This window comes from Lucilia sericata, unplaced genomic scaffold (assembly GCF_015586225.1).
Source record: "Lucilia sericata isolate MDLA Ls3-8-SP2 unplaced genomic scaffold, ASM1558622v1 Contig000678F_arrow, whole genome shotgun sequence".
Classification (NCBI taxonomy): Eukaryota; Metazoa; Arthropoda; class Insecta; order Diptera; family Calliphoridae; genus Lucilia; species Lucilia sericata.
The window spans coordinates 42,501-56,695 of record NW_023994682.1 but is presented as its reverse complement, the minus strand read 5'-3'; the positions used below and the strand labels follow the sequence as shown (position 1 = coordinate 56,695).

Here is a 14,195-nt window from a genome sequence, read left to right as displayed (position 1 = left end):
ACGCCCATTTCACAGTGAAAAAGTGGGCGTAAACTAAAAATAACTATTTTTAATAAATTCTGTTGTTTTTTAACAGGCAAAATATATCGATGGAGTAGCTGAATTCCTTAGTTTTCATATGCAGAAAATTCCATGTAAATATCCCAAACCGTTCCTGAGATATAGGCATTGCAACTCTACCTTGATGTAGTAAATTATCACAATGTGCGACTGTAGAAGGTTTGACAGATTGTTCCATAACTCTAATAATTTTAGAGATATTGAAATAAAACTTGGTAAGTTAATAAAATAAGAACTTCAGATTCCCATAAGCTAAGAAAAATTTCCACAAGTTCATTATTTAGCGAGATATAAGTGTTTAAATTTTCGACAGCATTTTTAGCTATTTATTTGTACGTCAGGCGGGCCAAAGGTTGCTCATCATTTAGCCAACATACCAATCTATCATATGGTGAAACATTTATTCAAATACATCTTATGGTTTTTGAGATATAGTTATTGAAACTTTAACTTGAGGTAGTAAATTATCACAAAATGCGACTGCAAAAGGTTTGACAGATTGTTCCATATCTCTTTTAATATTAGAGATATTGAAGTAAAACTTGGTAAGTTAATGAAATAAGAATTCTAGATTCCCATCAGCTATGAAAAATTTCCATAGGTTCATTATTTCGCGAGATATAAGCGTTTAAATTTTCACTAGCATTTTTAGCTATTAAATTGTTATGTCAGGCGGGCCAAAGGTTGCTCATCATTTAGCCAAGATCCCAATCTATCATATTGGTGAAACATTTATTCAAATACCTCTTATGGTTTTCGAGATATAGCAATTTAAAGAAAATGCTCTACAGAAATCTACCTACTAACAAATTCTGGGGACCTGGTGTTTACCAAATTTTTGAAATTTTGTTTTTTTTCGTTTTTTGGTGGTTTAAAAAGAATTTGGGTTTTGCTTAATATCTCGGTGGATCTTATAGATAATTGAATGAAATTTGGCTGGTAGATAGATAAAGAAATGAGGATTAATTTTCTAAACACAAAAATACTGCCACGCCCATTTCACAGTGAAAAAGTGGGCGTAAATTAAAATGAACTATTTTTAATAAATTGTGTTGTTTTTTAACAGGCAAAATATATCAATGGAGTAGCTGAATTCCTTAGTTTTCATATGCAGAAATTTACATGTAAATATCCCAAACGGTTCCTGAGATATAGGCATTGCAACTCTACCTTGATGTAGTAAATTATCACAATGTGCGACTGCAGAAGGTTTGACAGATTGTTCCATAACTCTAATAATTTTAGAGATATTGAAATAAAACTTGGTAAGTTAATGAAATAAGAATTTCAGATTCCCATAAGCTAAGAAAAATTTCCATAAGTTCTTTATTTCGCGAGATAAATAAATAGCATTTTATACGTACAAATAAATAGCATTTTTAGCTATTTATTTGTACGTCAGGCGGGCCAAAAGTTGTTCACCATTTAGCCAACATACCAATCTATCATATGGTAAAACATTTATTCAAATACCTCTTATGGTTTTCGAGATATAGTTATTGAAACTTTACCTTGAAATAGTAAATGATCACAAAATGCGACTGCAAAAGGTTTGACAGATTGTTCCATATCTCTTACAATATTAGAAATATTGAAATAAAACTCGGTAGGTTAATGAAATAAGAATTCTAGATTCCCATCAGCTATGAAAAATGTCCATAGGTTCATTATTTCGCGAGATATAAGCGTTTAAATTTTCGCTAGCATTTTTAGCTATTAAATTGTAATGCCAGGCGGGCCAAATGTTGCTCATCATTTAGTCAATATTGCAAACTATAATATGGTGAAACATTTATTCAAATACCTCTTATGGTTTTCGAGATATAGCCATTTTAAAAAAATGCTCAACAGAAATCTACCTACTAACAAATTCTGGGGACCTGGTGTTTAGCGAATTTTTGAAATTTTGTTTTTTCGTTTTTTGGTGGTTTAAAAAGAATCTGGCTTTTGCCAATTATCTTATAGATAATTGAATGAAATTTGGCTGGTAGATAGATAAAGAAATGAGAATTATTTTTATAAACACAAAAATACTGCCACGCCCATTTCACAGTGAAAAAGTGGGCGTAAATTAAAAAGAACTATTTTTAATTAATTCTGTTGTTTTTTAACAGGCAAAATATATCGATGGAGTAGCTGAATTCCTTAGTTTTCATATGCAGAAAGTTCCATGTAAATATCCCAAACGGTTCGTGAGATATAGGCATTGCAACTCTACCTTGAAGTAGTAAATTATCACAATGTGCGACTGCAGAAGGTTTGACAGATTGTTCCATAACTCTAATAATTTTAGAGATATTGAAATAAAACTTGGTAAGTTAATGAAATAAGAATTTCAGATTCCCATAAGCTAAGAAAAATTTCCATAAGTTCATTATTTCGCGAGATATACGTTTTTAAAAGTTATCTAGCCTTTTTAGCTATTTAACTGTAATTCCAGGCGGGCCAATCATTTAGCCAAGTTTCCGATATATCATATGGTGAAACATTCATTCCAATATCTTTTATCGCTTTCGATTTATAACAATTTAAATTTAATATTAAATAAATATTACTCATACGCCACTTACCTGTTTTATAATAAATTAATATTACTCATACGTTTATTTCCAAGCTCTTTAAATCAAACACAATTTTATAAAAACATTTTTGTATAAATTTCTTTATTATTTATATATAATTTTGTTTTTGTTTTATTTAGTTTTTGTTTATTAATTTTAGCATTTTACAAAAAGCTTATAAGCTTTAAAGATTTGTTTCATAAACAAATTAAAATTGAATATTCATTAATAATTTTATCAATTAATTTTATTTCAGCGGTGTTGTTTTTTTCTTATATATTTTTGTTTATAAATTCTTATTTAATTTTATTTAAAGACTAAAATAAAAAAATTCCAAATAAATTTTTTTTATATAATTTTTTTTTTTTAATTTTTATTTCATAAACTAAGTGCACTATGCGTTTTTATTAATATTTCAATTTTTAATTTTGTTTTGATGCAAAAGGCTTTATTTTAATATATTTAGGTTTTCTTTTGGAATAAATAATAAAAAAGCGTTTTATTTATTACAAATAATTTAAACAATAGAATGGAGTTAATATTAATTTTATATTAATTTTGTGATTTATTTTACAAAAAAAAACATGTAACAAAAAGGTTCAACTACAGTCTTTGTTTTAATTTTTTTTTTGCTATTTTTGTTATCTTTTTCTTTATTATTTTTTCTTTTAAAATAAATTTTGTATAAATTAAAATTTTACAAATTGTTGTGTTATTTTTTGATTTCAAGTTGTTGTAATATTTTTTTTTAAATTTTTTAAAACAATATTTATGGTTATTTTTAGTTGGGTTCATTTAAGATTTAAGAGTGTGTCATTTTTTTTAAGTGGAAGCAGATTTTTGTTAATTATAATTTATGATTTTTTATTAATATTTATGTATTATTCCTGTATATTAGGGTGGTATGGTTTATAGAGCGCGAGAAAAAAATCATTCCCTACTAAACTAAAAGCTTAGTTGATTTCCGCTGAATTTTTCTCAAAAATTTATTTGTAACATCTTGCTATTAACAGCGCCACCCTAATATATCATAAATCATATAGTTATCTATGTTTGCTGATTATTATTTTAATTAGCTTTTAATTAATTTCGGTTTGTTTAGTATTCTTTTTTTTTTATTTACTAATTAATGTGCGCTAATTTGTGCTTAAATTAAATACTCTTTATGACCTTTAAATTATGTCATTAACTAAATATAAACTGATGAATTTTTAGACTGAAAATGAAATCTTAAACAATAGAGTTTTTCACATATGGATTTAAAATATTTAAACAAACGTTTAATTTGTATTTATAAAAGAGATCTAAAATATTGAATGCAAAATTTAATAAATGGAGGAGATCAGAAATGGCAAATTCTATTCTATAATAGACTGTAAAGACTAGACTATAGATTAGATTATAGACTGGTCTAGTCTACACTCTAGTTTAGGCTATAGTCTAGTCTATATTCTAGTCTAGGCTATAGACTAGACTACAGACTCGAATATACACTAGACTATGTAGTCTATAGTCTAGTCTATAGTATAGTCTAGAGCATATTCTATAGTAGAGTCTATAGCATAGTCATTGTATAGTCTATAGTATAGTCTATAATATAGTACATAGTCTATCCTAAAGTCTAGCCTATAGTCTAGTCTATAGTCTAGTCTATAGTCTAGTCTATAGTCTAGTCTATAGTCTAGTCTATAGTCTAGTCTATAGTCTAGTCTATAGTCTAGTCTATAGTCTAGCCTATAGTCTAGTCTATAGTCTAGTCTATAGTCTAGTCTATAGTCTAGTCTATAGTCTAGTCTATAGTCTAGTCTATAGTCTAGTCTATAGTCTAGTCTATAGTCTAGTCTATAGTCTAGTCTATAGTCTAGTCTATAGTCTAGTCTATAGTCTAGTCTATAGTCTAGTCTATAGTCTAGTCTATAGTCTAGTCTATAGTCTAGTCTATAGTCTAGTCTATAGTCTAGTCTATAGTCTAGTCTATAGTCTAGTCTATAGTCTAGTCTATTAGTCTAGTCTATAGTCTAGTCTATAGTCTAGTCTATAGTCTAGTCTATAGTCTAGTCTATAGTCTAGTCTATAGTCTAGTCTATAGTCTAGTCTATAGTCTAGTCTATAGTCTAGTCTATAGTCTAGTCTATAGTCTAGTCATAGTCTAGTCTATCGTCTAGTCTATAGTCTAGTCTATAGTCTAGTCTAGTCTAGTCTATAGTCTAGTCTATAGTCTAGTCTATAGTCTAGTCTATAGTCTAGTCTATAGTCTAGTCTATAGTCTAGTCTATAGTCTAGTTATAGTCTAGTCTATAGTCTAGTCTATAGTCTAGTCTATAGTCTAGTCTATAGTCTAGTCTATAGTCTAGTCTATAGTCTAGTCTATAGTCTAGTCTATAGTCTAGTCTATAGTCTAGTCTATAGTCTAGTTCTATAGTCTAGTCTATAGTCTAGTCTATAGTCTAGTCTATAGTCTAGTCTATAGTCTAGTCTATAGTCTAGTCTATATCTAGTCTATAGTCTAGTCTATAGTCTAGTCTATAGTCTAGTCTATAGTCTAGTCTATAGTCTAGTCTATAGTCTAGTCTATAGTCTAGTCTATAGTCTAGTCTATAGTCTAGTCTATAGTCTAGTCTATAGTCTAGTCTATAGTCTAGTCTAATTAGTCTATAGTCTAGGTCGTATAGTCTAGTCTATAGTCTAGTCTATAGTCTAGTCTATAGTCTAGTCTATAGTCTAGTCTATAGGTCTAGTCTATAGTCTAGTCTATAGTCTAGTCTATAGTCTAGTCTATAGTCTAGTCTATAGTCTAGTCTATAGTCTAGTCTATAGTCTAGTCTATCGTCTAGTCTATAGTCTAGTCTATAGTCTAGTCTATAGTCTAGTTCTATAGTACTAGTCTATAGTCTAGTCTATAGTCTAGTCTATAGTCTAGTCTATAGTCTAGTCTTTAGTATATTCTATAATCTGGTCTATAGTCTAGTCTATAGTCTAAGTTATAGTCTAGTCTATAGCCTAGTCTAGGCTATAGTCTAGTATAGGCTATAGTCTAGTATAGGCTATAGTCTAGTCTAGGCTATAGTCTAGTCTAGAATTGACGGAGACTTAAATATTTCTGAGGAATTTCTATACAAATTATAAATGATTAACATTTAATATAAAAAAGCAATAACGTTTTTATGTGAAATTAAAAATTTTAAAAACATTTAAAAGCAATATTTAATATGGGATTCGAAGTAATTTAAGTAGCATTTGTTTTAATGTATTAATTATCTTTATTTTATAAATTTTTATCAATTGAAAATTTCTTTTGTTATCACAGCAATAATTATAATTATTTTTTTTTATTTCTTAATAATGTTATCAAACGCTTTATATATTTTAAGATTATTATTATTTATTTATATTATTTATTCAAAATGTACAATTATTCAATTTCTTTATTATTTATTATCATCAATAATGTATTTATTATTGTTTTTATGTTATATTTTATTTTTTTTTTGTTTTTATGCAAAATTTCTGCTGTTAAGCCAATTATTTATTCATTTAATATTTACTTTTATAATAATAAATTATTTTAAAACAACCAGTAAATTATATAAAAATAAAAAAAATGAATTAAGAAATAATATAATTTAATATTAGTATATGCCAACTTTTTAGAATATTAAACAATTGGCAGTGATTTTTTTTTAACTTTTGGTTTTATTTATCAAAATGTCAACAAAAGTATTCAAGACCTAAAAATTAATCAACAACAATGCAGTTTTTTATGCATTAAAAAAAGCTATTTTTTTAAATTTAATGTTTTAATGTATGAAGTGTTTTTTCTTAATTTTTTATTGTAGTCATTTGGTGTTAAAGGTCAGAAGAGAGAATACATTTTGAGTCGGGTTGTCTCCCATCTTAAAATCGACTATAGTCTTGACTACATATAGTCTGAACTATGGACTATTTCAGAACTGTCTGGGGTATAGAGAAGACAATAATCTGCACTATATATGATAAATTATATTAAACTACGTTATGGACTACAGATTATACTATAGACTGGACTATGTACTAGACTTTAGACTAAACTATGGGCTTGACTAGGGTTTGGAATATAGACTTGATTATAGTTTGGACTTTAGACTTGACTATAGTTTGGACTTTAGATTTAACTATAGACTGGACTATAGACTTGACTATATATAGTCCAATATATAGACTTGACTGTAATCTGAACTGTAGACTTAACTATAGTCTGAACGATAGACTTGTCCATATTCTGTACTATAGACTTAACTATAGTCTGGCCTATGGACTTGACTAAGGTCTCGACTTTAAACTATAGTCTGCAATATACTATTGTTTGGACTATAGACTATACTTCGGACTGGACTTTAGATTAATACTACAATAATGTTCTGGACTGAGCTTTAGACTAAACTGTTATGTGGACTATAGACTAAAGTAGGTTCTGGATTAAACTTAGATTACACTAGAATAATGTTCTGGGCGATAGATTACAATGGAGTATGTACTATAGAATAGACAGTATTTTGGACTGTAGTCTAGACTATTGACTTGACTATAGACATGACTATAGTCCGGACTTATGTTAAGTCTATAGTTTGGACTAGAGTTAACCATAGTCTGGACTATATAGTCGATTATAATGTGGACTATAGAGGTAACTATAGTCTGGACTATATAGTCGACTATAATGTGGACTATAGAGTTAACTAAAATATGGTCTGCACTATAGTCTATCTATTGACTAGATTAAAGTCAGGACTATTGACTAGATTAAAGTCAGGACTTTATATATAGTTTGGCTCGACTATAGTCTCAACTATACTATAGGTTGGACAATAGAGTTGACTATATTCTGGAGTATAAACTTGATTATAGACAAGAATTTAGAACCGACTATAATCTATAACTCTTTCTGACTTTTAATTTTAATTTAGTTTTACTTAATTTAATTTTTATTTTTATTTTTTCATTGTAACAAAAGCTCGTTTTTTATACTCAACAATTTCTTAAATTTAATTATTTTTTTAACAGGTTTAACCATAAGCACATTTTTGATATATTTTTTATACATTAATTTTCATTTTTAAGTTAAATTAAAAAAAATATATAAAATCAAAATTTTAAAAAATCCAACAAATCTTTAAAAACCATTGAAAATATCTTACTAAACTAAATAAATAAATTTCTTTTAAAAATCACTTTTTTGTACTCTTCTCAAATATGCGAACGATAAATGGTGGGATCTGTAAAGAATACCGATAATTTACGTTTGAATTTTTCCATGCGTGGCTCATGGTCCGATTCTGATTCACAACTGTCATCGCTGTCATCGTCACCGCCAAAGATAACGGTACGTGGTGCGGCTGGTTGACCATCTGTTTCACAGAAACCAGGATTTAATATAATATTCGGTATCAATTCGATGCTATCCCAACCATCCTCAAATTCTGTTAACAGGGTGTGGGTATTTTTGTAGCATAAAAATTAGGGGGAGTAGAAAGAAAGAAAAAACACATTGTTGATTTGGGGAATTGGGTGGATGTGTTGTTTAGAAAGGTTGGTAGTAGGATGGAATAAAAATGTTTGAAAGGAAAAATATTTTAATTTTTTTTTTTTAAATACAAATTTTTGAATTTAATTGTTAAATTGTGTCCAAAAATTTTTAAAAGCCAAAATATCGTTTAACATTTGTTTAGAGAAAGATAAAAAGAAATAGGAAGAAAAAGACGGATAGTTACAGATAGAGAAAGATTTAGTTATAGTTAATTCTATAGTTTGTTTATTTTTAAGTTTTTTTTTTCTGTATAGAACTCTCACACACACAACACAAACATTGAACACATAAAAAAGCGTTTTTTTTCTCTTCTAAGTAGAGTTTTTATTCTTTTAAATAAATTGAAACTTTTTATTGAATATATATATTTTTCTGTATAATATTTATGTAATTGCAAAAAACAGAAAGAAAATAAGTAAAACTAAGTATTTTTAAAGTATTTATTATTATAATAATATTTGGTGAAGTTATATTCATAAGTTCATGACGATGATGTTGATGGTAGAATGTTAATATTTACAGGGTGTAGCACAAGATTATTAAAACGACTGCTCGAAAAGCTCGAAAGCTCTGTTTTACTTTAGCATTTTTCATTTGAGATTAAACTACTTAAAAAGCTCTAAAATGCTTTCTTTTTAAATTTGTCGTAAAAGCTTAAAAAGCTATATAAAGCTTTCTATTCAAATTTTTCGTAAACTAGTGCAAGATCAGTTTCAAATAAGAAATCAAGATTTCAAACTCGAAAGCTCTCATGGTCAAATTGTTTTACTTTTACATTCTCAATTTGAGATTAAACTACTTAAAAAGTTCTAAAAAGCTTTCTTTTTAAATTTGTCGTAAAAGCTTAAAAAGCTATATAAAGCTTTCTATTGAAATTTTTCGTAAATTATTACAAGATCAGTTTGAAATAAAAAATTGGGTTTTCAAACTTTTCTATAAGAAAGATTAATTGATTAACTTTTCTTTAAGAAAGCTTGATTGACTAACTTTTCTTTAGAAAAGCTTGATTGACAATGTTGTATTTAAGAAACCTTGTCGCATGACTGACAATGTTTTCTTTTACCCAACAAAAACAAAACCCCTAAAAAAGCTTTTACTATTCAATGAGCTTTATGAATAGCATTAAAAAAGCTTCAATTTAAAATCATTCTAAATTCAAGTTTAAACTAATTAAAAAGCTTTCTTTTTAAATTTATCGTAAAAGATAAAAAATTGTTGCAATATCAGTTGCAAAAAAGAAATCTTGCTTTTAAACTTTTTAATAAAAGAAAGCTTGATTGACAAAGTTTCATTTAAGGAACCTTATCGACAAATCATTTTCTTTTGTTCGACAAAAACTTACAAAAAAGCTTTTATTCTAAAATATATTTTTTAATCGTTACAAAATCAGTTTTAACTATAAAATAAAACATCAAAGCTCTATGTAAGTTGCGTTACTTTGGATAAGCTATTTAGAAAGCTTTAAAAAGTCTTTTACAACATCCAAATTTGAGATCACTTTTCCAAGTTCGTGTCATTAATTCAAATGGCTGTTCATAAAGCTTCAAAGAGAAAACATTTTACATTTAAGATCCTTTTTAAGTATTAAAAAGCTTTAACTTTAAATAGTTCATACATTTTTTCATTATCATTTTCATATATAAATAAATGTTTTGTTGCTTTGAGCAGGTATTCGGTATGCTGTAAAAAAAGCTTTTACATATGACAATTCTTAACAATATTTTTCTATTCAGAAAGCTTTTAAAAAACTGTTACAGCATTCAAATAAGAATAAGAAAGCTTTTTCAGCTTTTTTGTTTCAAATTATTCTATGTTTCAGATTTAACTATTCAGAAAGGTCTAAGCAAGCTTTTAATAAGTTTCTATCAGAAATTTTTACAGAGTTTAGTTTAAGATCGAAGTTCTATTAAAACAGCTTTCTAAATAACCTCTCATAAAGCTTGTTTAGCTTTCATTTCGCAAGATAAAATAAACTCTTTATTACTTCGTGCAGCTTTCTAAAAAGCATAAGAAGTTCCAAAACGGTTTTTTCTTTTTGTTTTACTAAAAAAAATTATCATCTCCTTTTGCACACACCCTGTAAAATTTCTTCTCTTGATATATACATTATTTTCGTGCTGTGTATGTGTTATGAATAAAAAGCTGCTACAAATATTCTATATTCTATTAAAGCTGTAATAACTATATGTATCTATAAGCGTTATAATGTTATGAATCTGTGTATATATGTAGTATGTAAAGTATGTGTAAGAAAAAGTTTGGTCGATGTTGGGTTTTTTTTTTAAAGTTCCTAGATTATTAAATGAATATATTGAAGTAATTTACTTTTAATACTGTATAAAGTTATTATATACATATTTTATAATTGGGATTATATTATTATCAGTAGATTGTCAAATTCGAATCAATTATGTTCCTGTTCAAACAAAACTTTCTATAACAAAACTTGTGGGACAAAGCTTTCTACAAGAAAACTTGATTAGTTTTCTGTAAGAAAACTTTATCAACAATGTTTTCTATAAGAAAACTTTACCAACAAAGTTTTCTATAAGAAAACTTTACCAATAAAGTTTTCTATAAGAAAGCTTTATCGACAATGTTTCTATAAGAAAACTATACCGACAAACTTTTCAATAAAATCTTAAAAACTTTGAATGGTCCTCTTAAAAAAATTTTGCAATTTTTGGTCATAGCTCTTAACTATAAAACTAAATTTTATTTAATTTAATAAATGAATGAAAAAATTTGGCATATTTTGTGTGATAATTGTTTTTGTGGATGTAAAGAATACAACCTTTTTTTCGGAAATTTAAAATGATTGTCTCGTTTTTTCTTTTTTTTTTTTTTTTGGTTAAAGTGTGAAACCGATACATTTGGCAAAATATATTTTTATACATTTTTTATAGATAATAATTGTATTTATAATTTAACATACATATAATGTAACAAAAAACAAACATATTTACACATAGAATATTTCACATAAAATTTCATCTTCAAACATTGTCACAAAACGTTTGGTTCTAAAAACCATTAAAAACAAAATAAAAAAATTTTTTTTTTCTTAGTTGCTATTGCAAAAAGACATTTAACATCAAAGCTTTTTTGTTTAACAAAAAATAAAATTTAACAAAAAACACATACACATAGAAACGATAAAGTTTTTACAACAAAAAGCAATGATTTTGCAATATATAACCCAGCAAGATTCTGAACTATAGACAATATAATCTATACTATAGTCTGGACTATAATCAATGCTAAAGCGTGGACTATAGCCTATACTATATTCTGGACTATAGTCTATAATATAGTCTGGACTATAGTCTATAATATAGTCTGGACTATAGTCTATACTATAGCCTGGACTATAGTCTATACTATAGCCTGGACTATAGTATATACTATAGCCTGGACTATAGTATATACTATAGACTGGACTATAGTCTGTGCTATAGTCTATACTATAGTCTGTGCTATAGTCTATACTATAGTCTGTACTATAGTCTATACTATAGTCTGTACTATAGTCTGTACTATAGTCTATACTATAGTCTATACTATAGTCTATACTATAGTCTGGACTATAGTCTATACTATAGTCTGGACTATAGTATGTACTATAGTCTAGACTATAATCTATACTATAGTCTGGACTATATAGTCTATACTATAGCCTGGACTATAGTCTATACTATAGCCTGGACTATAGTCTATACTATAGCCTGGACTATAGTCTATACTATAGCCTGGACTATAGTCTATACTATAGCCTGGTCTATAGTCTATACTATAGCCTGGACTATAGTCTATACTATAGCCTGGACTATAGTTTATACTATAGCCTGGACTATAGTCTATACTATAGCCAGGACTATAGTCTATACTATAGCCTGGACTATAGTCTATACTATAGCCTGGACTATAGTCTATACTATAGCCTGGACTATAGTCTATACTATAGCCTGGACTATAGTCTATACTATAGCCTGGACTATAGTCTATACTATAGCCTGGACTATAGTCTATACTATAGTCAGGACTATAGTCTATGCTATAGTCTGGACTATAGTCTGTACTATAGTCTATACTATAGTCTATACTATAGTCTGGACTATAGTCTATACTATAGTCTGTACTATAGTATATACTATAGTACAGACTATAGTATATACTATAGTCTGGACTATAGTCTGGACTATAGTCTATACTATAGTCTGGACTATAGTCTGTACTATAGTCCAGACTATAATCTATACTAGAGTCTGGACTATAATCTATACTATGGTCTGGACTATAGTCTATACTATAGTCTGGACTATAGCCTATACTGTAGGCTATACTATAGTCCGGACCATAGTCTTAACTATAGTTATACTATAGTCTTAACTGTAGCCTTAACTATAATCTTATTATAGTCTAGACTATAGTCTTAACTATAATCTGGACTATAGTCCTAACTATAGGACTATAGTCTATACTATAGTCTGGACTATAGTCTATATTATAGTCTGGACTATAGCCTATACTGTAGGCTATACTATAGTCCGGACCATAGTCTTAACTATAGTTATACAATAGTCTTAACTGTAGCCTTAACTATAATCTTATTATAGTCTAGACTATAGTCTTAACTATAATCTGGACTATAGTCCTAACTATAGTCTGGACTATAATCTTAACTATAATCTGGACTATATACTTAACTAAGTCTGGACATTAGTCTCAACTATAGGCTTTACTATAGTCCACACTGCAGTCTGAACTATAGCCTGGATTATAGTTAGAACAATAGTCTGGGCTATGGTTAGGACTATAGTCTTAATAACTATATGGTCTTTACTAAAGTCTGGCTATAGTCAAGACTATAGTTATTTTAAAAAATATTGCTGGTTATAAATGCATCTATATATTTCATATCTTTTTTTTGGTAAATAACTGTAAACACAAAAGAACACTATTTACAGCCAAAAAGTGAAAAAGAATCAAATTAAAATAAAAATTTTAACCAAAAGACACACAAAAATTTTGATTTAAGCATTAACAACATCCACAATAATATGTTGATGCTGCTGATGATGATGATTCTCGGGATCATGATTATTATGATCACCACTATCATCATCGACAACAACAATAATATTATTTGAAACATCACTACTACCATGTCTAGTATTATTAAAATATGAAATTTTTTGATTATTTTGATTGCTATTAATACAAATAGAATTAGTTTCAGTACCCGCTTGAGATGATTGATAGCACTCTTTGGTTAGAACTATACATAATCCAATAGCTAATATCACAAATGTTCCAAGTACTATACTGACAGCAACAATCCATATACGTGGATCAAAATTATCTAAATCTGGTTGTATAAGGCGTATTAAATCTAAAAACGTTTATTATATTTAAGTATAAAAGGGAAATGTGCGAGAGAGAGAGGTAAAGGAAGGGAAAAGATTTTAAGGGTTAAAAGTTAGAAAGTAATGTTTAAGAAGAGATGATTGTATGGATAATGATTTTTAAGTAAAAGGAAAGTAGTTAAAAATAGAGATTAAAAACGATGCCATGGAGTTTCAAAGATAAAGAGTTATGAATTGAACAGAGAAGTTTACATGAATCATGAATTTATATACGAGAGACACAATAATAATTCATATAAGAAGGATTAACAAATATAGGTAAGGAGATATCCAAATTAGGAGTATGAAGAAAAGAGAATAAAGGAAACAAAATACATTTAAAACATTAATTTTAATAGTAGTAATAGTTACACACAATATATGAACACCATTTCCAAAGGAAACATACATTTTTATATTTTGATATCTTTTGTGGATTTCCAAAATATGCGAACATACTCTCCAAGATGAAGAAATTAAATTTAATTAGTAATTTTTTTCTGTAAAATTTAATTTCCTTTACGAAATGGTGTTTTTAATAACTTAAATAAAATAATAATTACTTTACAATACTTATACTTAGATAACAGTTTTTTAACTAAAACA

The 14,195-nt window shown here is 27.5% G+C and overlaps 1 protein-coding gene across 2 annotated transcripts in view; it reads right to left on the bottom strand.

Moving 5' to 3' along the window:
* Positions 1-7,287: 7,287 nt before the first annotated feature.
* The window catches only part of LOC119607227, a 31,170-nt gene continuing 24,262 nt past the window's right edge, over positions 7,288-14,195 (bottom strand). The window contains exons 5-6 of one of the 2 annotated variants that reach the window (XM_037961061.1): positions 13,427-13,576; positions 7,288-8,077 (exon numbers count right to left, since the gene is read on the bottom strand). In XM_037961061.1, coding sequence (XP_037816989.1) covers positions 7,845-8,077; positions 13,427-13,576 — 383 coding nt within the window. In that variant the 3' untranslated portion in view covers positions 7,288-7,844. The remainder of the gene's footprint in view (positions 8,078-13,426; positions 13,577-14,195) is intronic. The other variant, XM_037961062.1, reaches the window with a different exon arrangement.